General features: G+C 33.3%; 4 protein-coding genes across 4 annotated transcripts; 2 read left to right on the forward strand and 2 right to left on the reverse strand.

The window, feature by feature from the left end:
* The first annotated feature begins 593 nt into the window (after positions 1 to 593).
* On the forward strand, positions 594 to 2,639 carry LOC21386893 (protein SHORT HYPOCOTYL IN WHITE LIGHT 1). Its single transcript, XM_010097440.2, has 4 exons — positions 594 to 929; positions 1,010 to 1,237; positions 1,322 to 1,387; positions 2,096 to 2,639. The coding sequence occupies exons 1-4, from the start codon at positions 762 to 764 to the stop codon at positions 2,249 to 2,251; spliced, it is 618 nt and encodes a 205-aa protein (XP_010095742.1). The 5' UTR covers positions 594 to 761; the 3' UTR covers positions 2,252 to 2,639.
* A 2,586-nt stretch (positions 2,640 to 5,225) lies between these two features.
* LOC21386894 (amino acid permease 8) lies at positions 5,226 to 7,438 on the forward strand. Its single transcript, XM_024165172.1, has 7 exons — positions 5,226 to 5,319; positions 5,407 to 5,640; positions 5,834 to 5,927; positions 6,087 to 6,304; positions 6,431 to 6,573; positions 6,701 to 6,928; positions 7,013 to 7,438. The coding sequence occupies exons 1-7, from the start codon at positions 5,226 to 5,228 to the stop codon at positions 7,436 to 7,438; spliced, it is 1,437 nt and encodes a 478-aa protein (XP_024020940.1).
* Positions 7,439 to 9,518: 2,080 nt separating this feature from the next.
* LOC21386895 lies at positions 9,519 to 12,167 on the reverse strand. The gene is made up of 4 exons (XM_010097442.2): positions 11,816 to 12,167; positions 10,878 to 11,104; positions 10,498 to 10,605; positions 9,519 to 9,896 (listed from the first exon to the last, which is right to left on the reverse strand). The coding sequence occupies exons 1-4, from the start codon at positions 12,021 to 12,023 to the stop codon at positions 9,774 to 9,776; spliced, it is 666 nt and encodes a 221-aa protein (XP_010095744.1). The 5' UTR covers positions 12,024 to 12,167; the 3' UTR covers positions 9,519 to 9,773.
* A 1,175-nt stretch (positions 12,168 to 13,342) lies between these two features.
* On the reverse strand, positions 13,343 to 16,628 carry LOC21386896 (pyruvate kinase isozyme A, chloroplastic). The gene is made up of 7 exons (XM_010097443.2): positions 15,817 to 16,628; positions 15,498 to 15,585; positions 15,184 to 15,374; positions 14,824 to 14,942; positions 14,490 to 14,733; positions 14,150 to 14,384; positions 13,343 to 14,019 (listed from the first exon to the last, which is right to left on the reverse strand). The coding sequence occupies exons 1-7, from the start codon at positions 16,348 to 16,350 to the stop codon at positions 13,691 to 13,693; spliced, it is 1,740 nt and encodes a 579-aa protein (XP_010095745.1). The 5' UTR covers positions 16,351 to 16,628; the 3' UTR covers positions 13,343 to 13,690.
* Positions 16,629 to 26,094: the final 9,466 nt, after the last annotated feature.

A 26,094-nucleotide genomic window follows, 5' to 3' on the forward strand; every position in this document is an offset into this window, starting at 1 on the left:
CAATTATTGGTAATTATTCTTTTTATAATGATTAATTACTAATTATCAATTATCAATTATTATTGATTAGTATATTACTTATTGATAATTATAATTTAATATTAATTATTAATTAAGTAATTACTATTTATTTTTTATTTACCAACTATTTACTAATTAATAGATTATAATTACATAATATCTTATTGACATATTAATTATTTATTATTTATTTAATAACCTATTATTACTAGTAATTACTATCTATTTATTAGTTATTAAGTATATATATTTATTAATTATTAATTAATGTAATATATAATTAATAATTAATAATTAATTATTTAATATAACATTGTTAATAAATACTAAAAAATAAGAACTAAAAAAGAAAAATAACTTTCAATTATTATTTTTTTTTTTACAAAAATTATTCTCATTATTTATTTATTTTTTTATTTTAAAATTTTTATTAGAAAAACGTAATTTATAAACTATTTATATTTTTATATCTCAAAAAATACGCAAAAACACTTTCAAAAATAACTAAAAAACAATTATAAACACAGCCAGGCATAGTTTCCAATTTTACTATTTTTTGCCTAATACCGTAATAAGTGTCCCTTAGCCCAGGTAGTCCCCGCGGGAAACAGTAAAACGTAAATCCGGCGCTGGACGGCATGGCACAGTAGCTTCAGCATTCAGTTCTGGGCAATTCCGCCGTTTACTCCCTTCAACAACCGCCGCCAAATCTCTCTCTCTCGCCGCCGTGAGTCACCGCCATGTCGTTTTCGGCCGTGACTCTCTCTCGCACTCGCTTGTTACCTCGACGAGTATTCGAATTTCCTTCTCTCAATCTCTATTCTGCACAAAAATCGACGCTGAAATTCGCATCTTTCGAAACTCATCATCGCCTTCAAGCCTCTAGACGAGTCATCAATTTTCCTCAGGTTTTTCTCTTTCCTATGTTGGTAGCTTCTCTGGTGGAATTCTCTCTATATATTTCGTGGAAGTTTTGATTTTGATTCAGGAGAATGGTCATCTTGCGGATGATCCGCGCAATTGGAGCCGTTCGATTGAGTTCGGTAGACGCGATGACGGTGAAGATGACGATGAGGAAGACGATGGTGAAGATGAAGAAGAAGATAGGAGTCTTGATCTGTTGATCAAGTTTGTTCAGAATGTCTTCAAGAAAGTCTCGAGGCGAGCTCGGCGTGCTGTGCGATCAGTTCTTCCTATTGGTATCCCTACGAAATTGGTACAAGAAAATGAGTGAAAAAAGATTTTATTTTCTTTTGTGTTAATTATTTGCTTCTTGACTAGTTTTTCGTGTTTGAATTAGATTGGGTTTTCGGTCAATGGAGTGCTAATCCTGGCATTTTTGTGGGTTCTGAAGGCGTTTCTTGAGGTAAATGAATCAATTCCCTTGTTACCGATATGATTTTCAAAATAATCATTTTCATGTGATCTCCATTTGGATTTATATATAGTACAATTTGGGAAAACTGGGTTAGAAGCTAGTTTGTATATTGATGATGAAACCAAAAAATGGATTGAGAATAAATGTGTATAGAACTATGAGAAGATAGCAATTAGACGGTGCTAGTGGTGACGAAATTACAGTATCTATCAGTGTGTGGAAAACTACTCAGAAGGCTTCTAACTGTACATGATTCTTGAGATAAAGGTTCCTCCAAGCCTTAAGTCTTAAAATTGCCATCAGGAGTTGGCCCCAGAAACCCAGAATCCTCGGATTGAAGCGTAATGAGCTTCAACATGCTTAATGTGTGTGTCTTTTTTATAAATAATAATTCCTATCCCTATAGGCAAAAGTGTAAAACAATAGCTAATTTGATGAAGGATTGAGTTGAGAAATAGGAAGGTTGATACTTGAGTTTCATTAATTAATCACAAATTCTCAGAGGACTGCATAAAGATGCTTCTTGAATCATTCTTACTCTACAACGAGAATGATTCTTAGTTTTGAAATTTATTATTGATGCATATGATTCTAACTTTAAATCCAAGAAAAAACGACTTGGATTTAGTGGAGCTTTGAAAATGCAAGTAGGATCTAGTCTAAATGCAACTTTCTACATGTTTGTATATATTGTAGGTGGTTTGCACCCTTGGTAGCATAGTGTTTGTGAGCATCTTACTCATCCGTGGAGTCTGGACTGGGGTCATCTATTTACAAGAAAACCGCAGCATGAAGGTAAACGAATTTGAAGATGAGAACAATGTATGGAATGGTGCGCAGCCTGCAACTTAACAATTGCCATGGCTGCTTCTGGGAGAGGCTCCATCTTGTAGATTAACCGAAAAGTAATAAACTCCCCACAAGGAGGAGGCCTTATGAATCGGAGTATTTGAGAAAAGATGGCTTCGGGATGTTTCTTGGTCTTGAAAACATTGTTCTTGAGCTTTCATTGAATCGTGAATTCGACCGTGGCTTACCTTCCTGAAGATCTGTAACAAGTTACATTTTTTATCATGTTATAATTGTAGAGTACTTAGTTCAAAAGCAGGAAAGTAAATCATGTTGTGTGGTTGCTAAATCAACCTTTTTGTATCATCACATATCAGAACCAGAGTGTATTGTTGACATGATTTTGCCACCTCATAATTCCTTTTGTCTTTATGACTTATCTCCAGTTAGTTCAATGCCCTTTGGCAATTGTTTTGTTCTTACTACATACGCTAAAGAGGGAACCAAACCTTCTTTATGAGTTGGCAAAATTTTTTGCCTCTATATCTATCAAAATTCCAATAGATGATAAAATAACATGTCTGAATATTTGTTGAGAAATGTACGACCATATGTATACGACCCTCATCGGTGCATCTTGATCGATTGGATGGTTCCATTGTAGACTCTGACGTGAAGCTTTGTAAATGTCTTTTCCGGGTATTCCTTTAGCATTTTCGTCGAAGAGGGAGAGTTCCTCTAGTCTGCATGCAATATTTTACACCATAATTCCCTTAAAAAAAAATTACACACCATAATTAGGCCCCCGTGACAATATGATACTTGCAGTTTTAGTCAATTGTCACCCTATAACTAAATAAACAGCAAAATTAGTAAAACGCATTTTAATACTATACTTTTACTACACATTCTTCAGCAAATATTTTAACATGCTTTCAATATGCATTAAATTAAACTCCTGTTTATTAGTAATTAGTGTCTTCCTTCAAAAAAAAAAAAAAAAGGAAAGAAAAAGTAATTAGAGTCTATTTTTTTCTACCCCTATAATTAAGCAAGCGCCATTCTCACTATAAGATTTTAACATGTTCTGCTAAACGCACTCTTCACAGATGTGTTCTTCGCGCAAATCTTCTTCCTTTTAACCATATGTGGTTCATTCAGTATATTTTCAATCACATTAGTCAGATTTGAATTGCTCTCATCACATTATTTGATGTTGGACATTTCCCAAATATATATATATATACATACATATATATATATATATATATATATATTTTTATAGTGTCAGCTGATGATTCATTAATTTTGTTGAGTAGCACAAGTGGAAACAGATATGAAGAGGCCAGCAAACCTTATTTTATTTGAAGTTTTGTATACGAAGATGGCATTCTTTCTTCGTTAATTTTTTTTCCTGTTTGTCCAAGCTTTTTGTTATTTTTCACTTGACAGCTTTTAAAGTACTACTTTTTTTTTTCTCTCTCTCGAATATGAATCACTCCTAATGACGTTTAACCCACTATGTTCTGGGTACGAAATTAAATCGGCTAAAAATAATATATTTCCCTTTTTTCTTTTCTTTGCCTAAACAAATACGTAAAGTTTTGAAACAACAACAATGAATCAAGTGTTACCAAAAAAGCAAAAAAGCTATTTGTATTTTAATTTATGCCCTCTTGGGCACCCAAAACAAAAAAAAACAAAAAACAAAAAAAAAAAAGTATGCCCTCTTCGTTTGTGTGTTTATACCTATTGATATATGTATATCAAATTTATCCATTATGGATTTTCTTTTTCCAAAATAGGATTACATAAATACAAAATACATTGTTTATTGATGTCCACTGTATCGTATTCAAATGTAATGTTGTACTTTTTTGTTCTCATCGCATCATTATTTAAGTTTGAAAAATTGTCTTGATCAAAGTCTCTTGTATTATATTTATATTTATGTATCCTTTAATAATCAACAAAATAATAAAACAATTTTTTATTTAAATTTTCGCGTCATTTTAACAGATTATCTACAAAAGAGAAACAATATTGGTGGACATGCAGTATATGCACTTCCGTGAGGGGAGGAAATGGAATAGACCATTAATTATTAAACCAACGACATTGGACCGACTTAAATTCGTTGGAAAAGAAAATGAAGTTTCTTTTTTTGAAAAACCGGAGAATTTACTTATTAGTGTAATTATTTGGCTAAAAATGTTATGAATTAAGAAATAAAAATTCTGATTCATACACTTCAAAGAGTATTTGTCAAGATTACACATTTTTTTAAAAAAAAAATAAGATGACAAACGTAAGAAAAACTAAATCACCTTTTAGGAATTCGATCAGTCCTAGAAAACACCATTTGACAATAAATACTAATGAACGATCCCAATGACGTTTGATTTCTTATTTTCAGATTCCTTGACAAATCCAGATGTATGCCATTTTGCCAATAAGATAAAAATAACAAAACAATAAATCAATTTCTTCTAAAATACCTTTTGCAAAAAAAAAAAAAAAAAAAAAAAACTCTCCCCTTTTTTTCTCCTAAGCAAAACGTCACGTGTAAAAGGTGATGATATAATTTCTCCGGAAAACGAAAACTTTGCAACGTAGTCAGGAAAAATTTTATTTACCCTTTTAGTATTTAAGTCCGTCAAAGTCCTTATAATCTCATTAAACACGCAATGCAATTTCTTCTGATATTATTGCCTTCCATGTCTCCTTTTGAATAGGTAAATAAAAAAAAGTGCCTAAAAACTCTTCCTTTTTTACGTTCCAAAAATCTGTTACTCTTGCATCATATAACTAAATTACACATGATTTCTTAGAAGTGGACAATGTAAACTAACATCCTAAGATCCTATATTAACTTCCGCAAAACTCGTGGATTGCGCAAGCCAAGTTGTGAAATCTGAACCAACTCCGTCTATAAGTACTCATTTATTCATACATTAGTGCAAATTATACTCAACTCTCTCTCTCTTCAGTCAAAGAATATAGAGATCAAACACATCATATCAGTAGTGAAACAATGATGGAGTTTCAGAGGCCTGCGAACTTCGCCGTCGAGACCGTCGAAACCAATGACAAGACTATGTTCGACGATGATGGTCGTGAAAAAAGAACCGGTATGTGTTTTCTCTCATTTCCATTTTGTTTTTTTGTTTTTTTTTGTTTTTTTTTCATGGTTTTTTTTTGTTTTTTTTTTCTGAAAGGAACTTTGGTGACTGCAAGTGCACATATTATAACGGCTGTTATTGGGTCCGGAGTGCTTTCTCTGGCGTGGGCAATTGCTCAGTTGGGATGGATTGCTGGTGTCACGGCTCTCATATTATTCTCTATGATAACTTTGTACACTTCTTCTCTACTCACCAATTTTTATAGATTTCCTGAACCAAATAGTGGGAAAAGAAACTACACTTACATGCAAGCCGTGGAGAGCTACTTGGGTAATTTAATTTTATTTAGTCACAATATCACAAACCCATTTTCTCATTTATTTTTCCCCTTCTTTGCTGTTTTTGATTCTGTTGTTTATAAGAGCGTTTGGTTTTTTCACAAATTCCAAATGGTCTATCTTTGTTTTCTATCCCTTTTTTTTTAATATCACAAAATTGTAATGTTGCCTTTTCATCTCTTCAGGAGGATTCAAGTACAAGTTGTGTGGGGTATTTCAATATGGGAATCTTGTAGGAACATCTATTGGATATACAATCACAACGGCTTTAAGTGTTGGGTATAAATATTTATGTTTGCCATTATTATTCAGACATGATGAGTACTAATTGGGTTTTTTTTTTTCCCCTCCTTTTGTGGAACCAATTATTATTGAAAATATTCAAATGACCCTTTTGGCGTTTGGTAGTCGATTATAACGTAACTACTCTTAAACCAGGGCTATAATACAATCAAATTGCCACCACAAACATGGGAAAGCGGCAAAATGTTCGGCATCAACCGAGCTCAGCATAGTCATCTTCGGGATTCTACAGATCTTGTTGAGTCAAATTCCTAACTTCCACAAGCTATCAGGGCTCTCAATACTTGCCGCCGCCATGTCGTTTACTTATTCCATCATCGGCGTGTGTCTCGCCATCACCAAGATAGCAACAGGTTAGTTGTGACAAATAACATTGGTGTAGAAAACCTCAAGCTTTTGAAGTTGATCATAATTTAAAGATGTGAAAAAGAATTACAATTTCTAAATGTGCTTGAGTTTTGTTGTGTTTGATAATGAAGGAGAGGCCAATCCCAAAACAAGCCTGACTGGAGTGGAAGTTGGAGTGGATGTGACAAGCCAACAGAAGATTTGGCGCAGCTTCCAAGCTCTTGGCAATATTGCCTTTGCCTATGCTTACTCTCAAGTTCTTATTGACATTCAGGCAAGCATTATTCTTTATGGCCTACTTCTAGTAATCTTTTTTTTTTTTCCATTTAATATCTGGTTTTTGATGCAAGATTCTATAATTGTGTTTATAACCCTTTTGTTCTTATTCTTATATTTTGCAGGACACTCTAAAATCAAGCCCACCGGAGAACGTAGTAATGAAGAAGGCCACTGCAGTTGGGGTCTTTGTGACAACTGCATTTTACATGTTGTGTGGAATACTAGGTTACATCGCGTTCGGGAATGATGCGCCAGGCAATTTTCTAGCAGGGTTCGGTTACTTTGAACCGGCCTGGATTGTCGACTTTGCTAATGCGTGCATTGTTGTTCATTTGCTTGGAGCTTACCAGGTAGATTCACTCTCAAACAAGATAGTACATCACAGAAATTCTGTCTTTTCTCCTTAACCGAGCGCTTGTTTGGATGATCCGCAGGTCTTTGCTCAACCAGTCTATAGGAAAATGGAGGACTGGAGTAAAGAGAAGTGGCCAGAAAGCGACTTTGTAGTGAAAGAATATAGCATTGGAATTCCATGTTTGGGCACTTGCAACTTCAATGGCTTCAGAGCCGTGTGGAGAACTTTGTATGTGATATTAACATGTACATTGGCAATCATATTGCCTTTCTTCAATGACATTTTGGGTCTACTTGGGGCCTTTGTCTTTTGGCCATTGACTGTGTATTTTCCGCTAGAAATGCACATTGCACAGAACAAGATTCCGAAGTACTCTCGCAGATGGGTGGGGCTCAATCTATTGAGCGGATCTTGCTTGATCGTTTCTCTTCTCGCCGCCGGTGGATCCATTCAAGGCATCATTACAGCGCTCAAGACATACAGGCCTTTCAAGTCCGTGGCCTAAGTCTTGATTTGATTTGATTTTTATCTTAGAGAAGGTTCACTGAAGTGTTCATGTCGTTGGTCATTGTTCAATATTCGCCTTGTTTATTAGCTGTACGTCATGATTGGCTGTCTTTGCTTTCATATGAGAATATTATTACTGGAATGTAGTTTGTTCATAAATTTGAAGCAGTTGAAATATTTTATAACAAGATTTTCTAATCCAAATATTTGTTTCCTAAACATTTATATTCCTTTATAATATAAAATTAAAATGTGCATGTATAATAGAAAGATATGTCAGCTCTTTTATACCAACAATGCGGGATTCATCTTGATTTTGGAACTCAAGTTGGCAAATAACAGATGTTGATTTGGCAAATAACAGATGTTGATTTTACATTGAGGCTCTCATTCGAGAATCAACTGCTCTTGTACTGTAATTCATCAAAAAGTATAATTTTCGTTTTACTGTGTACAAACTTTATAATTGATGTTTTATAGTGTTTTAATTGAAAAAGATTCAAGCGCTTTTTTTCAGTTTTAAAAATAGTCATAGTTACTCTATGTTTATAGAAATGTTACACTATCTGTTAGGTCCGTTTTTCGGTCGGTGTCACAGAGAGTGTTATAACACTTTTTAGTAACACTTTTTGTGACAGATAATCTAAAATTAAACCAGCAAAACAATAGAGCAAGAAACTAATGCAGAAACGTAAAGGACACTAGAAAATAGTATCGCAGTTCGGTGCGCACACCTACTCTGCGGGGCCACACCCAGACAATGATCAATCCACTAAGTTCAAAAGATTACAAAGGACCGAACGGTCTTACACACTCAACGACTCCCTCCTTTGACGATGTCGCCGTTGCCTAGAATCTCCTTAGAAAGCTTGATCAACGAGCACCACTCGACTTGACGGTTTCCTCCCGAAACCAAAGAAATCTTCTCCCGAAGAACCAACTCGAAAGTGTTCTAACAATTCGTCACGACACATCAAGCGACACTTAACATTACAATCTCATTTTCACATGAACAATTGCTAGTTTTCTGTATACAGCACATATTTTTCATCTCACGTTCTTCACCACATCAAAACCCTCATGCCACTGTATATATCATCACAGAATCACACCCCTCAATCATCCACGATAAGCACATCCAATCATGGTAATATCTCCTCCATTAACACCACAAATCAGGTCACCAGCCCCAATGACAGTAAGAAGACAATCATTCCCAATATTTCTCACGATTCTTTCCTTAGAAGACCCAGCCATAATGCTCTAGAAAGTTCACTATTGATTTTCAGCAATCAAGATCTTTGATTTACAGCCAATAAACATGACAACCAAACTTTCCTTAAGATGACTACCAATTTACAATGCCAACCAATCTTACAACCAATTTGCTAAAAATAAGCCAACACAAAAAATGCACTAACACTATCATTTATGTCTTACAAATAGTGTTAGAACCTTCCCGATAAATTGTGTTAAAAACCCCCTAAATAAGGTTTTCAAAAAATCTGTAAAAAGTATGGATTAAGTACATTTTTAAATAAAAATATAGAATCTAATGTTTCTATAAAATACAAAAGAAGTTTCTAAAGATCCATCTCCAAAGTCACAACTTCAAATTAAAAGATTCAAATCTTACTTTTTTTCATTATCACATTTAGGTTGAAGCACTTTTTTTTTTTGGACAATAAGATAGTAAAATTTGCAGTAAAATGACGATATAAATGGCAAAATGATGTCATTCACTCGTCATTCTTTGCCTAAACAGAACAATATAGAATAAAAATCCATCTCGTCTATTAAAAACTAGAAAATTTTTAAGCTAGAGAATTATGAATGGGACCAAGCACAAAACTTCGAAAAAAATCAAACCATCAAACTTTCCGACACACTAAGCGAAAGCAAACTTAACGACACGTCGCTTTGAAAATTAAACCTTCAAACTTTACGACACGCCATTTTAATACTTCAGCGTCAAAAACCTTGTACTCCTCTCTGTCTCTAGTTACTTGCGGGCGCCATATGTTTTCTTAATTTTGTGAACCATTCATTAGAATAAGATTCAACACTCTCCATGCTTGTTAGCAAAAACGACATTGCAAGTGCGTCTAGAGAATGGTTAAAAAAACAATATACACGTACACAGCACTGATGCTTGATATAACATCAGTTTAGATTTGTACAGAAAAAGAATAAACAAGAGTCGAGAAAAGTAGTCAATAAAATCTGTAGTTGGATTTTTCCATTTTTCTTTTGCTGACCATATGTGCATTTCTTTGGCCATTGTACTTACAAGTACACAAATCTAAAATATGCTTAACCCTGAACAACTGTCTTCAATTTATACGTGGTGCTATTTGTGAAATCCTTTCCTCTTCCAGAAGCGCATACGGATCGATGTACGGGGGTGGCGAGATTGGCATTTTGCTTGCATCATGCACAAAAGCTGGTCCAAAGTACTGCCCAAGAAGAGAGAAGAATCAAAAAAAGTAGTTCCCAAGTTTTGAAGCTACAACAAACTCACATCAAGTGTAGAGAATCTCCATATCATGAGAAAAAGTCGACCGGCTCCAATGGTGATGGGCACCGCACCTTATAAGAGTGAGACGTGTGAGGGAAGATCCGCACATAGGCCCAAATTCTATTTATTGTGCTGCCCAACACTACTGGAGCTTAATAACATCGCTCCCTTACTATGATTAGAAATAATAGAAATAGACTCTTATAATTTCTCTTCAGATGCTGTTATTTCCAAATATGTACAGCAGCTATCAAGTCTCTATTTCTTCTTATCTGCTCAATTGCTGTCATGGTGCCCTATCTCGAACTAAGGATGACTAATTGTCATGAATCCTAAAATTCCCAAGAAACACACCTCATAATAATGTCAAGACTTTTGCTATGCCCTGTTTATATCTACCGTGTGCACTGTATTGCATTTACCAAATAACTACATAACATCCAAGATAACATGTGTGTGAGTCAGACAAAGAAAGAATAACGCAGCAAATTGAAAAGATGTCTAGGCCGTTAAAGAACTAAGAGAGAAAGAAAGCTTACAAAATAAAGGGCAGAGAAGAATGCAACTGTTATGAGGATCAACGGCCAGAACCCCAAGAAAAATGTTCCTCCAATTGTTAGCAACAGTCTGGCCCGAGGGATTAACCCCTGAAACAGATGAAAGTTTTACATCCTATTTCCTTCAACTCTTTTACGAGTGAACAAGCACAGCAGTTGTTTCTTTATAGAATAAAATACCGCAACAAATTGTGATCAATTTCAGTGCAAGAACTTTGGTAGCAGACTAGTAAATTGAGTGCAGAAGAATGATAATATGTCAAGACCACATAATATATCATGAAGATCATCAACAACTAATGACCTAAAGTCATGACTTTCCATGAGATCAAAAGCTACAAATAAATGGAAATGGGTTGAACCTCAAGGCCTTCGCTGTTCAACTTCATGGAGCGCTCCCTTTGATCAGAGAGGCTTTTCTCAACTTCAGTTGAGACTGCATTTCTCTGCGAAAAAGCTCTTCCTTCTTTCCTTGTCGTCTCATCGTTAAGTCCATAATCACTCGTATTGGTGTCCTCACGCAACGAAGTGGGTGTCATACCCCTCCTCCTCAGTTCCTTCATGAACAATGATTCTGGAGGTTCTTCACCTGAATTCACATTTGCAAGGCCTCCATCAACATTTTATCAAGAAAAGCAAATAACCCACTAAATCAAATAGTCTAAAATTTGGAGAATTCTGTAGTAAGGTAATAAAAAAAAATAATAATAATACTAGAATAGAGTTAAAGAGCTATTAGATCTTCATCAAGTTTCGTTAACTTTTCATACTTTTACTAATCTGACATGATTCTGAACAGTAAGAACTGTGTCCTGTCAATGAGCTCTTTTTTTTTTTTTATCTGCACAAGAAGAAGCTTTTGCAAAATAATACCTCAAAAAATGCGTAAAGAGTGTTAATAACTTGCAAACTAAGCTCTATGGCTTAATCACTATTGTCAGGTACTTATGAATTTTAGATCCCTTGTGAATTGGCTATGAATTGTACAGTATTTTATTTTTCATACTTCACAGTTTACACGAACATAATCTGTCAAAAACACACATGCAAGACCATTTTCAAAATGAAATCTTCTTTAATGCAAACAAATCAAGCAAGCACTCTCTACTTTTCCACACAAATTTCCATCCAGGTCTCTCAGTAACCAAACAAAAGTCGCTTCCTCTATGCCAGTAACTAACAAAGCATGAATCTTTAATCAAACCAGAAAATAACATAAACAAAAAACGCCAACGAATTACATAAAACAAAAGAAAAAATCTCAAAAAAAAAAAAAAGAGAAAAAACTCTTAATGCTTACCATTGCTTTCTTTTTCGGGGTCTTGAGCGGCACAGAAAAGCCTCAATCTCTTGTTCGTGTAGTTTCGTGAACCGCCAGAGCTTCCGAACCTGACAACTCTTTTTCTCAAAGAGGATTCCGAGAAAAACCACCTTGGATTCCCGGGAAAATTTGGTCGGGAAACAGAAACTGGAGATGGATTGTATTTCAAGAATTGTACTGACGCCATTTGGTTTTCCGCATCAATTAAAAAAATGCAATTTCTCTCATTTCAATGCCAAAAACAATGATTAAAAAACTAAGAAAAGAACGCTGTTTTTTCTTCTTTTTGTTTTCGTTTTTATTTTCCTTTTTTGAGAGCGAAAGCTTGTTCGAGAGGAGGGCAATGAGAGGAGCACAAGCAAGCGGTGAGGAGGACGAGGGGCGCATTTTAGTGTAGAAGAGGGTTCAGTGACTAAAATGCGCATAATTAATTGTGACGTGGCGTGTTTCGAGGCGTTGATTAGTTTTGTGGCTAGAAGTTACGTGTATACTACTCTCCCTTGAGTCTCACTCTCACCCCCACAAAAAGAAAATTAACTGAAAATTTTAGGGGAGGGAAAAAAAAAAAAAAAAAAGGCGTTGAGAGGAATTATATGGATAGATAAATGGATACTCCTATTTTGGATTTTTTTTAGCAACAAAAATTCAAAATAAATTCGTATATATTTAATTTAATGAGAGATAGTCATGTAATTATTTAACATGATTAAACTTTTTTAATTCCACTTGTAAATTATGAAGATGAAGCTTTGAAAGATGGATATATTATTATTATTATTTAAAGGTACAAGTGGGAGAGAAGATATATAATGTTAGGAAATTATCTAATACCGTCTGATATACTGATAGATTAAGTTTTTCTAATTGTTAAATTTATGTATTTTTAAAATTTTACGTGACTTTATATAAATTTAGCGAACAAAAAACTTGACGTACCGGAGAAAATCCTATAATGTTTGTTTTGGTGTATATCTACATACATGTGGGAAGTATGAGTAGAGAAAGATTTTGTGAAAATGGCGAGTCAGTCGTGCCCCTCATGCGCATAAACTACAAGGGAAGTAGCGGATGTTGACTGATATCAGTCCTCTTGGACATTTCTGCTCACATGACTTCTTTTGCAATTATATATTATAATTTGATGTGGCTCACAAATTTGTGTATATTTACGAAAATGCCAAAAGGGTTTTTATTGCTTCGCCAAAAATGTACACCGGAGTCCAAAGATGAGAAGAAATTTTTAGAACGCATACCAGGTAGCCATTTAAGCTTGGATTTTGCATGCATGCGTAAAAAAAACACACCTATGTGCGTGTTAAATTCATTATTAATAATTAGCCATGACAAATTACAATTTGCTTATCAAATTTTGGAAGTTAAGATTTGGAGTTTGAATAGGCACGCCACAGCTTTTAGAAATCCATTTCAAGTAACATGTTATTTATCCATTTTTGTGTAATATGACATGGGATTGGGAGAAAAGTATACATGTTTTTAGGTCTTGCGTATACGCCACGAGGCTGTCAAAATCATATAAGGATCATATTCGGACTCAACACCATTGATGTGCTGGGCTTTTTCTGTTATACGGCTTCCACGTGCCTTGCACGTGCAGAAAATGTATGACACAACCACTCCTTGTCTTTAAGAAACAAATTAATTAACAAATCTCATGTGAAACTAATCTCTCTTTTTCTTTCTTGATATTTGATAATGAGCAACTGCATGGAATAATTCTCACACATTAACATGAGAAGGAAAAAATAGCCCTCATAGGGTCCCACTAGCTTTTGTCTTTTTCTTTGTTGCTGTCATAGTTGATTGAAGTGGCACAAAGAGAGAAATGAAATGATGCTAATCAATGGTCTTTACCTGGATTGATTGGAATGCCAATGGAGTTGAGATTGTTGTAGTGACATCTGAGACCACCAATACAGAATCTCCCTCTTTCACCAACCCTTTTGATTTTACAAGACTGATGGTAACTTTGATATTAGCTTCCACATCATCTAATAAATCAACAAGCAAGGGAGTAACTCCCCACTGCAGGTTCAAAGCCATACGGGTGCTCTCGTCGTCCGTGAAGGCGAATATGGGCGGGTTCGGGCGGTTTCTTGACAATAACGATGCCATATGTCCATGATTTGTGAACACAAAGATCGCATCCACAGCAAGGTTGTTGGCTGCAAAAGGAGCAATCAGTTATTAATTGTTGCTCGATGCAAAAGAAGTAATTTTTTTAAACTAAATGACATTAATAGACAAATATGTTTAAGAAGGTAATCCAAATTGTTTAAATGTTGTTTCAACTACCAATTTCCACAGCAGAATTGCATATCTGCTCAGCAATGCGATCAGGCAACGAGACTCCGAGCTGGCGCTGCTCGAGAAAACTCTGCTGGTTTTCCTCGCGACTCCATGATTCCATTCGGCTGCTGGCCATCTGCAAGACAGCAAGGGCCTTGTGGCCGTACAGTCCAATGGCAGATTCGGCAGACAACATTAAGGCATCGGCATACTGTCTTACAGCTTCGGAAACATCTGCAACCTTGTCCAACCAAAACAGATAATTATTTACTTACTGAAATGCTTTTTGTCTATCTAGACAATGGAAATTATGTCAAGCTCTAGTGATGTAGGCCATGGTTGATACCTCAGCACGTGTTGGTGTCGGGTATTCCACCATTGACTCGAGAAGCTGAGAAGCTACAATTACTGGCTTGTTTAGTTGCCTGCAGACATAGACTATTTCCCCTTGGACTGTGGGAATCTTTTCAAGGGGGATCTCAACTCCAAGGTCACCCCGAGCTACCATGATCCCATCAGAAGCCTCGACAATTTCTTCCAGTTTCTGAAGGGATTCCAAGCTCTCAATTTTCGCCAACACTCTTATGGGTCTGTAAACAAAATAACATTCTCACACCAAAGCAAATAGGGGATATCCAACAGAAGAAAATATGTGCAAAATTTATATACAACAATCTTACCTGGATGATTTGGTGGATATGTAGTTCTTTAAATTCCTGATGGAGTCAGCGTCATTTACAAAAGACATGGCAACAAAATCGATTCCTTCAGAAATGCCAAACTCGATATCGGCCCAATCCTTTAATTCAGAAAACAACCTATGAACACAAAATGGTACAAAATCTATGTATAAACATGCACACACACACACACACATGAGCCTTTTATCTTAAGAATTCTACATATTCTTATCCAGCAAATGCATATCAAAAGAACCAAGTTGACATAGCCATTTGGATCCAAAAATGGTGCAAATGAAAGTACATTGTGCGTTTCTATAGAGCTAAGAAAATATAAAAACTCAAGAAAAGGAAACAAACCTTTTCTGACAGAGTTGGGAGCTCGTGATTCCTCTGCACAAGCCTACCATCTCTCCAAAAGCTAAATTTGGCTCCAGGTAGGAACAAACCAGAGTCTGAGCACCTGCAATGTAAATCACTCCCTATCTTTTCAATGACTTCAAAGCAGGCCATTCCACCATCAATCACTAGCTCATCTCCCACTTTGATACCTGCCATTAATTTCAACATAAACATTCTTTTAAAAAAAATGGCAATGACACGACACACGCCATAATACCAAGAAATTTTCTTCCTTTTTTGGGGGGTCTTGATTTTTGTGAGTGCGCAACTACCTTCAGAGAAACCTTCATCGTTTGCTTGAACTGTTAACGGACGAGAACCATCGAATTTCCTAGCAGTAAATAACCAGACCGAACCTTCCTGATCATCATCAGTCAAGAAGAGAACAAACCCATCAAAAAGTAGGAGTTTTTATCATTGAATAAGCAAGCATAGAAAACTTAAAAATCAATGCTTTATTCATCCATTGGCACTTTTATTAATGTAATCAAACACAAAAATAAAAACTTTATCCAAACTAGTTCTAGTTCTAATCTTCCAAACAAAAAATTAAAATAAAAAAAAATCACAGGGGCTGATCTATAAACGTACCTCAACTTTAACAGAGGAAGGAGATCCATGATCAACCACATGAATTTGACTCCCTTCAGTGTCAATCATGACAGAAACACAGAACCCCTTTTCTTCATTCAACCTCTTGATGTTCCTAATCACATCACAGTGCCACTCTCTGGTGTTGTGACACATGTTGAGCCTCGCAACATTCATACCTCCCAATGCCAATCTCTCCAAGTCCTCCAAAGAAGAACAAGTTGGTCCAACAGTGCACACAAGTTTAGTCTTCCTCAACCCCAAAAACCCTTTCTCTCTTAACTCTCTCTCTAACGCCACATCAAGCTCCAAATTCCCTTCCAAAACTCTCAATTTCCTGACACTTTCTGAATCCTCCAAACCCACTTGGACCATCGCCTGAACTCCACAAAAAACGTTTCTTTTCAACTTCCTTCCATTACAAGCAACCCCAGAAACAGAATTCTCGTAGAAATTGAAACTTGGGGTCTTGGGAGTCGTCTTAGCCACCATTATGTGGCTGCACATGTGAACCGAGTTGGTGGTGACCGCCATGGAAGTTGAACTTTCTCAGATCAAAACTCCAAAGATTGAAAAGGGAAACAAATGGGGTTAATTTGGATGGGAAATCCCGTCAAAGGTCGGATTTTTTTAGGAGTTTACAAGGAGAGGAAAAGGCATATTCCACAAGTCAAGAAGAAGGACGAGAGAAAAGGGCCAAAACAGGCTTAGCTACTACGGCTGTCTGTTGGGTCTTGGGCATTAAAAAATTTTGAAAAATGGGGACTAGTTGAAACAGTACTGGGGTCGTATATGAAGTAGCAGTCCAAAATCAACGGTCAACTACCTCTTCCTGGTGGCTTTTGGTCATTTTTGTTGTTGGTGTTGGTTGTCTCCAAAGTTGAAAGTCCTACCAAATTGCTCTAAAAGCCATGGATTATGAGTTTATGTTAGTGGAGATTTAGAGAACGTTTGGTTTATGTATTCAGAATTATAATTTATAATTATTTTTATTTTATGTACATTTTTTTGTGAGAAAAAACACGTATTCAAAATTATAATTTATAATTATTTTTATTTTACATATATTTTTTGTGAGAAAAAATACGATAAAAAATCATGAATCATAATTCAGAATCAGAAACGAATATAAAAAATAAACATCCTTTTAATTCACATATTCAGAATTATAATTTAAAATTATTTTTAATTTACATTTATTTTTTATAAAATAAACATTATAATAAATTATAAACTATTATTTAAATCATAGCACACAAATTTATAAAATGTGTCAAAGATTAACAAAAGAAAAATATTTTGAGTTGAGAGATGGGCGCTAAGGAGAAGGCTACAGAAGATTAGGACACTTTTTGGCACGTGAGATTTCTCATGTACGGACTGCAGAAAACAGCTGTGTCAGTGTGTTGTGAGTAGCTGTTGAGCTGTTGCTCTTATGTGGGGACCTATGGAGTATGGACAGCCTAGCAAAGGCAAACGCTTTACAAGCAAAACGTTTTTTTATTTTGTCCTTTTTTTTTTTTTTTGACATCTTCTTTTACCCGTTAATTTAAATTAATACGTGATTTTATATGAAATTTTTTTACTATAATAAAAAAATTAGATATAATTATTTTTGAGATTTCTCTCTTAACTCTCTCTCTAACGCCACATCAAGCTCCAAATTCCCTTCCAAAACTCTCAATTTCCTGACACTTTCTGAATCCTCCAAACCCACTTGGACCATCGCCTGAACTCCACAAAAAACGTTTCTTTTCAACTTCCTTCCATTACAAGCAACCCCAGAAACAGAATAAATTAATACGTGATTTTATATGAAATTTTTTTACTATAATAAAAAAATTAGATATAATTATTTTTGAGAATTTTGTACTATAACAAAACTCAAATTATAAATTCAAATTGATAAAATAAACGGAACTCTGTTAACTTTTTTTTGTTAGTAAGTCATTTGTTTTGTGAGTATCTTTGTTAAACATACTAATACAGTGTTGAGAAAAACACGTCTTTACACCCACGCATTAAAAAATAAACTGAAATAACAATAATAGAAAAATAGAGGATAAAAATTTAAGTAGTTCAGAAAAAATTTCTGCGTCCACGGAAGAGAGAAAAACTTCACTAACAGTTTTAAATTTTACACTCAACAAATTTTCTTTCATTCTCTTTCTACCTAAAACCCTTTACATATTTTGTTTATTTCTCTCTTCACTTTTCTCTCTCAAAATGAGCCACTTTTTATGTACACTTTTCTCTCAGCACACAAAACACTTATTTATAGATTCCTAATAATACTTTTCTAAAAACACGAAATAGTATTTTTTTTCAAAATCAATTTAAGGCACTTACCTAATAATCTTCACATTGATTCAAATTCTTTCAACTCACTCATTTGGGTATCCAATTTCAAAACTCGTCGTCACACCGACAATGCAAACTTCAACAAGAATAAACATGTATCAAGTTCAAACTCTAGAATTATAATTTATAATTATTTTTATTTTATGTATATTTTTTGTGAGAAAAAGCACGTATTCAGAATTATAATTTATAATTATTTTTATTTTACGTATATTTTTTGTGAGAAAAAATACGATAAAAAATCATGAATCATAATTCAGAATCAGAAACGAATATAAAAAATAAACATCCTTTTAATTTACATATTCAGAATTATAATTTAAAATTATTTTTAATTTACATTTATTTTTTATAAAATAAACATTATAATAAATTATAAACTATTATTTAAATCATAGCACACAAATTTATAAAATGTGTCAAAGATTAACAAAAGAAAAATATTTTGAGTTGAGAGATGGGCGCTAAGGAGAAGGCTACAGAAGATTAGGACACTTTTTGGCACGTGAGATTTCTCATGTACGGACTGCAGAAAACAGCTGTGTCAGTGTGTTGTGAGTAGCTGTTGAGCTGTTGCTCTTATGTGGGGACCTATGGAGTATGGACAGCCTAGCAAAGGCAAACGCTTTACAAGCAAAACGTTTTTTTTTTTTTTCCTTTTTTTTTTTTTTTTGACATCTTCTTTTACCCGTTAATTTAAATTAATACGTGATTTTATATGAAATTTTTTTACTATAATAAAAAAATTAGATATAATTATTTTTAAGAATTTTGTACTATAACAAAACTCAAATTATAAATTCAAATTGATAAAATAAACGGAACTCTGTTAACTTTTTTTTGTTAGTAAGTCATTTGTTTTGTGAGTATCTTTGTTAAACATACTAATACAGTGTTGAGAAAAACACGTCTTTACACCCACGCATTAAAAAATAAACTGAAATAACAATAATAGAAAAATAGAGGATAAAAATTTAAGTAGTTCAGAAAAAATTTCTGCGTCCACGGAAGAGAGAAAAACTTCACTAACAGTTTTAAAATTTTACACTCAACAAATTTTCTTTCATTCTCTTTCTACCTAAAACCCTTTACATATTTTGTTTATTTCTCTCTTCACTTTTCTCTCTCAAAATGAGCCACTTTTTATGTACACTTTTCTCTCAGCACACAAAACACTTATTTATAGATTCCTAATAACACTTTTCTAAAAACACGAAATAGTATTTTTTTTCAAAATCAATTTAAGGCACTTACCTAATAATCTTCACATTGATTCAAATTCTTTCAACTCACTCATTTGGGTATCCAATTTCAAAACTCGTCGTCACACCGACAATGCAAACTTCAACAAGAATAAACATGTATCAAGTTCAAACTCTCATCAAACTTGAGACGAGAAATTGTCTTCTTTTTCTTCAAAGTATCTTCACCGCTATGAGTATTCACCATCTTATCTTTATCATCTTCAATTGTTATCAGCTTATTGCACTCTCTTACTACTGCAACTTCTTTCACAACAGAATAATATTCTTTGTGACTTGACTTCATCTTCGTAGCTTCACCTACAATTGTAGTCTCAATCATTTTATACAAGTTTTTCACTTTTTCACCCTCCATGGCTACTAAATCACCTTTACTTGCATAAAACCACTTTTCGCATAGTACTCAGACTGAAAGTGTCCAAAACTCCAGAAGAAATCAAACTTCTCATTAGTTGAGGAACATGCCTAAATTTTGTTTCCTCACAACGCCACCAAACATCTTCACATTAACAATACTTATTTCAAAAGTTTTAGTACTAGAATCATTAGCCATCAATAAAGTATCAGCATCATAAGACTTATAAGAATCAAACCACTTATTATATGAATACATATTAAACAAGCATCTAGAATCTAAGATCCAATAGTCAGAAATATTTTTATTAGCAATAACAAAATAAACATCATCTTTACTATCATACTTGTCGCCAACAACATTTACAGAAATTGAAGTCTCTTAGGTTTCTTGATTTCTCTTTTCTTCAAGGTGCTTTGTTAGTTCTTCACAGCTTCTCCTAATATCCCCCTTCTTATGACATTAGTAGCATTCAATATCCTTCCTTGGTTGGGATTCGATTATCTTTCTTATCATAACATCTACTTCGTGACTTACTCTTATCCCCATTAGAATCTGACTTAGCCATTAAAACTTGTTTAGTATAAGACGTACTACTTGACTTCTTCATATTTGCAGCCTCTAACAGAGTAGTCGACACCTCATCCACAGTCAACGTCGTCTTTCCAACTAATAGTGTAGTCACCAAAGTCTCATATGATTTGAGTAGGGCGAGCAACAAAATTACCGATTTATCTTCCTCAGCAATTTTGACCTCTACACTTAACATATGCACTTATTAAAATTATTTATACGATCCCTAATATCATTTTTTTCATCCATCTTCTACTCATACAAATGCTTCTTCAAATATAATCTATTTGTTAGGGAATTCGACATATAATTTTTTTCTAATTTTTTCTTTAACTCAGAATAAGATGTCTCATTCATAATACTATATTTCAATTCAGGAGCCAAAGTTAAACGAACAGTGGTTACCGCTTTCGCTTTCAATTCTTTCCAATCTTCATCTTTCATATTTTTTGGTTTTTTCCCTTGCAACGCTTTCAGTAATCCCTGCTGAATCAGAACATCTTTGACCGTACTCTACCAAATGTTGAAATTACTCTTTCCATCAAACCGCTTAATGTACTCAAACTTTATCTCGTGTATCATCTTGACTTTTTTAAATCTTCATCACAGCTCTGATACCAATTTTTGAGAAAAAAACACACCCCTACACCCATGCAAGAGAAAAATAAACTATAACAAAGATAATAAAAAAATAGAGAAGACAAAAATTTAAGTGGTTCAGAAAAATTTTCTACGTCTATAGAAGAAGGAGAAAAACTTCACTAACAGTTTTAGAATTACACACTCAATAAATTTTTTCTTTCTATTTAAAACTTCTTACACCTTTCGCCTATCTATCTCTTCACATTTCTTTCTTTCTCTCAAAATGATATACTCTTTCTTTACACTTTTTTCTTAGCACACAAAGTCTTACATAAAACATTTATTTATACTCTTAATAACTCTTGTCTAAAAACAAAAAGTAATATCTTATCAAAAAATACAAAATAATAAATTTTTAAAAATCAATTTGAGACACTTACCCACATAAAGGTATCAAAATGTTAAGTTTCTATCCGCAAAGATAAAAAGACAGTTTTATAGCAGAAATTCTTTTTTTCTTTTCAAAGGTCAAGTGTAATCTGAATATTTGTACCGTTGTGATCTTGGAACTTAGCATGGATTTAATATTACTCTTCTCATTGTATGACATCTGATATGTAATTACTCTACCAAACGTGGAGGCCAATAAATGCTTCATAATGTAGCCTGCTAAAACAGTTAAAAGGAGGCTAAGATGCTTTAGATCTAACAAAGTTGCTTGCTTTTGAAATGAAATCACGACTTTGATGTTTTTGGGTTGGATTGAGCAAAATGGCAAGTAGATTTCAGAAACTCGGTTGGGATACTTGTCCTATTTGAGTCTTTAACTGTACGGAAATCCAGGCATGAAGCTGTATGCAAAATAGCATATACAAACAAAATGAGATGTTACATTGGTCCCCTATTCACAGCCTATCACAGCAAAGATTTTCATCTGACCGGCTGCAGAATTACATCCATGCATGTGACCAATGACCATAAATGTATCAGCATTTTTGTTTTTTTTTCCTTGCTGATATAATCTATCAGCATATAAGTAGTGTTTTATTTGTTTTAGCAAAAGGTTTTCCTTTTTTTTTTTATTCCTTTAGATCTATGAGCAAATAATATATGGATATTACGTAGTTTCAGTTGTTAAATTTCATTAGAATCACATAAGAAATTTCATAAAAAGTGCCGTTAAAAAAACCTTACGGGAGAATTATCTTATTTGTTATGATTGTTTGTTATTCTTTGTGACAAAGACAATGAAAATCATGAATTTATAAGTGAATAATATTGGATGCCATTTTTATCGGCTTATTTAGGGCTTGTTCTTTCAGAGTTTAACTTGAGTATAATTCTTGAGTTGAATTTGAGTTATAATTTGAGTTGAAGTTATAACTTGAGTTTGTGTTTGGTTGTGTACATTTGAGTTATGGTTTGAGATAAGAATCTTTTTGAGTTTGTATTTGAGTGAGTCAAAACTTGAATTTATATTTAGATAGTATTTTAATAAAAACTCAATACTGATGAAAAATTTTAATAGAGTATATGGATGGAGTTTTATCATCTTTTCGTTGTCAACGCATAGAAAAAAAATCATCTCAATTAGAATTAAAATGAAAAAGTTATAGCATTTTTAAGAATAGAAAAAATACTGTTCATTAATTTGAGTTTGAGTTTCTGAACTCGAGTTGAATGAGAAACTTGAACTCGAGTTTTAGTCCTAAACTCGAGTTTGAACTCGAGTTCAAATTTAAAAAAACATAAACTTGAATAAAATTATAATTCGAGTTGCTTTTTTTTTAATTTTTCACTCAAAAGAACAAATCCTTAGTACGTAAGAATGAGAAAATGCTAATTGTGATCATAATTATTAATCGACCAACTTTTTTCTACTCCCATTCCTATCCAAAACATATTTATGTGTACATCAGTCTAATGGGTATGATTAAAATATCTAAATTATATTATTAAATTGTTATTGTCTTAGATATATCTTCCAATAACACCCACAAAGGATGATTCTCACAAAGTCTGCAGATGACCCCTCAACCTATAATAATACAATGTGGAACCCTGGCTGGAGCCATCAATAGGACACAGGGTACAAATTCTGTAGTGTGTGTAAAAAACAACATCCACTAAAAGCCTGCACTTTTGAATATTGAATAAATAATCAGCTTTTTAGCATTGCTGAAGGCCAACCATTTTTTCTGTACTACTCGTGCGACTTCTGGAATGCAATAAACACTGCCTCTTGTTATTGGTTAGGACTGAAAAATAATTTCACCATGCTCTACCTACTTATTGTCCTTTTCCAATTGAAAACTCCAGCTTTGCATTTATAGAATGGTTGTATAAGCTATTTAAAGTACGTTTAATTGATGTATTTAAAATTATAATTTAAAATTATTTTTAATTTATGTGTATTTTTTATGAGAGAAAATATTATAATAATATACGAATTATAATTCGAATCATGACACGAATTTTTAAACTAAATGTACTCTTAAATACTTTATGCTGAAATTGATCAAATTCTATTTGTTTGGAGGAATTTTAATTTTAGAGATTTTTTCTGATAGTCTGTAAAAATAGACTATCATAAAAGTCTAAAACACTCCATTTTTTTCATTTTTTTTACTTTTATTTTTTTAAACAAATAATGAGATTCATAGATAGATGTCAATTATAAGTGGATTTGAGTTAGAATCGGATTATGTAAGCATTTTCCTCACAAATTAGAAGGAAGCTCTACTAGAGTTGACTGCAAAAATATTTGTAGGCCATGGTCGCATTATAAAGATGCTTAAATTTTGGACTTAAACCTCCTAATCATGCACCGACCAAATTAGCAACTTCAAAAAGAGAGAGAGAGATAAGTTGTTAATCAAACTTAGTGGCCACATAGGAAGGCTTCACCAAGCAAAATATAAAGTTTGTAGTTACTAAAACATATCCTTTGTCATAACGTACAATTAGAGTAAGGCAATAAACACGTGATCAAAGATTTAGAATCAACGATATTTGGCATTTTTTTTAAGAGTTGCTCTTGTAGGACTAGAAAAAAGAAATTATCGTTAATTACTTATCTTCAACCGTTAAATATATATCAAAAATAATTTGTTATGCATATTTTTTAATGTGATGTGATTTTAAATCAACTAGAAATTAACCTCTACCAACAGGGAAGTCCTACTAAAAAAAAGTTCAATTTTTTGTTTGACCAACTTTCTTTTTTAACCACAATCCTAGCTAGATGTTTCACGTGCATCACATTTGCCATGTTTGTTATGGTAACACACAATTTGATTTAAACGTAATGGTGCTTTCAACTTTAAACTTTGTGGGGTCCTCTTATGTCTTATCATGAGTGTAGAACTTTCAACTTTGTGCACTTTCGCTTGAGATTAAAGCAAACTAATTCCCAGCAGTAGTTATATACCAATATGAGCTCTATCAATAACATTCTCAAGAACTCCACTATCTTAAAACCCATTTTGGCTAGTGATACAAATATTCCACACTTTTTTCTACTCCACCTTGATGTATATCTTTCAACCAATATCTTTCCCTGATAATCATCAACTTGTTTTTATTCTCCATGACATAATATATATTTGCTCTTTTTCTAGCAATTGTTCTTCCACATCTCCCACGAGGGAATTTCACAGAAGAAAAAGAAGCCATGCACGCTTCAAGTTTTAGTCAACTGAACATATATATATATATATATATATATATATATACACACACGTATGTATATATGAATTGGTCAGCGTCAAATGTGAGGCACATACATTGTGTAACACTCATTTATTATCCATTTAAGCACATATTTTTCGGGATATTGTATGATTCTCAGCTACAAAAGTCAGTTACCCATCTTGCCTCTTTCTGTGGAGTTGTCGTTTTTGAAGGCAAATTGACCATTAACGCAATTTCTATGTAATTTCTAGGGGGAAAAATAATGACTTAGAAATATCAAGTTGATACAATTAGAGAACGTAGCTTGGCCTAGTCTTAGTTTATGGTTTAAATTACAAGGCTTCTTTTCTACTTGAATTGTGTTCCTCACAATCTTGACGGCTTTATTTACGAGTTGTTATTAACACACATTCGTGGGAATGGACAGATATGAAAATGGTAGGCCTAGATAGGCTTTGATGTGACTCAATATATTAAGACAAATTTTAGCATAAGATCCTTTGCCCATTATATATACCAAACATACGTATAACATTATACGGATCGCAAAAAAGAAAAAATGGAATTAATGGTAAGGATATATTTATCAGCATAAAGTAGCTATAGCTTTTATTTAAGAGAGTAATTAGGTAATCACTAATTAAATGTATTCTAAGCTATTTTCTTAATTAGAGTATATTCAAATGGTAACTACTTTCATGAAAGTTAGATATTGATTCAAGATAATCTGATTATGGCAACTTGACATTTTTTTTTCCCCTAAGCATCTCGCAATCATCCTGATAAGAAAGTGTCAATTATCTTGATTAATGTTATCTATGTATAGTGATTGTGAACTAACTGATAGTAGCCCAAGAAACTTGATTAATTAGGTTTTAAAGTTTGGCATATTCTTTGTCTCTTTTGCAAGGAGTATATTCCCTATTCCATAAACGTTTTTTTTTTTTTTTTTTTTACATGACTTCAAAAAAAAAAAAAAAGTTTTCACCATGGTACTTGCCCTATTTGAAGAGATTGAGGACTTCAATAAAAAAATATAATTAAAATTGCTTATTATCTTTGATAATCTATTCACTACGTGTTTGTGTTGTCTTAATAACTTTAAATTTGATAGTTTAATTTTATTTCAAGATTTAAGATATATATTATATGTATTCTTTTTCTTTTTTCTGCAATGCTATGGGGATTTCCCCTCAATATAAGAAAACAATGTTTGTCTGCTAACATATATTGAGTTATATTCTACAATGTGGTAAAATATTTTTTTGAAAAAAATACCTTTAAGTAACTATTAATTTATGAATAATGACCATTTGGAAATGCTTTACAAGAGTGGAGGACAATTTTTTTAAGGTTTTAAATACCCCAAGTGTTTTTTGCTACTTCTTTCCAATGCTTTAATTTGCCATCTCAAACGAGACAGGTTGAGTGAAACTTTCATAACTTAAAAAA

Source organism: Morus notabilis, unplaced genomic scaffold, assembly GCF_000414095.1.
Source record: "Morus notabilis unplaced genomic scaffold, ASM41409v2 Scaffold1916, whole genome shotgun sequence".
Lineage (NCBI taxonomy): Eukaryota > Viridiplantae > Streptophyta > Magnoliopsida > Rosales > Moraceae > Morus > Morus notabilis.

Excerpts from the sequence above, each read along its gene's own strand:
- LOC21386893 (XM_010097440.2), top strand. The coding sequence starts at position 762 with ATGTCGTTTTCGGCCGTGACTCTCTCTCGCACTCGCTTGTTACCTCGA. Across the intron at positions 1,238-1,321 it reads TTGGTATCCCTACGAAATTG|ATTGGGTTTTCGGTCAATGG; the intron begins GTACAAGAAAAT and ends TGTTTGAATTAG. Across the intron at positions 1,388-2,095 it reads TTCTGAAGGCGTTTCTTGAG|GTGGTTTGCACCCTTGGTAG; the intron begins GTAAATGAATCA and ends TATATATTGTAG.
- LOC21386894 (XM_024165172.1), top strand. The coding sequence starts at position 5,226 with ATGGAGTTTCAGAGGCCTGCGAACTTCGCCGTCGAGACCGTCGAAACC. Across the intron at positions 5,320-5,406 it reads TGGTCGTGAAAAAAGAACCG|GAACTTTGGTGACTGCAAGT; the intron begins GTATGTGTTTTC and ends TTTTTCTGAAAG. Across the intron at positions 5,641-5,833 it reads AGCCGTGGAGAGCTACTTGG|GAGGATTCAAGTACAAGTTG; the intron begins GTAATTTAATTT and ends TCATCTCTTCAG.
- LOC21386895 (XM_010097442.2), bottom strand. The coding sequence starts at position 12,023 with ATGGCGTCAGTACAATTCTTGAAATACAATCCATCTCCAGTTTCTGTT. Across the intron at positions 11,105-11,815 it reads CCCCGAAAAAGAAAGCAATG|GTGAAGAACCTCCAGAATCA; the intron begins GTAAGCATTAAG and ends ATGTGAATTCAG. Across the intron at positions 10,606-10,877 it reads TGAACAGCGAAGGCCTTGAG|GGGTTAATCCCTCGGGCCAG; the intron begins GTTCAACCCATT and ends CATCTGTTTCAG.
- LOC21386896 (XM_010097443.2), bottom strand. The coding sequence starts at position 16,350 with ATGGCGGTCACCACCAACTCGGTTCACATGTGCAGCCACATAATGGTG. Across the intron at positions 15,586-15,816 it reads CTTCCTCTGTTAAAGTTGAG|GAAGGTTCGGTCTGGTTATT; the intron begins GTACGTTTATAG and ends GATGATGATCAG. Across the intron at positions 14,020-14,149 it reads CAATTCTGCTGTGGAAATTG|CCAACAACCTTGCTGTGGAT; the intron begins GTAGTTGAAACA and ends CTCCTTTTGCAG.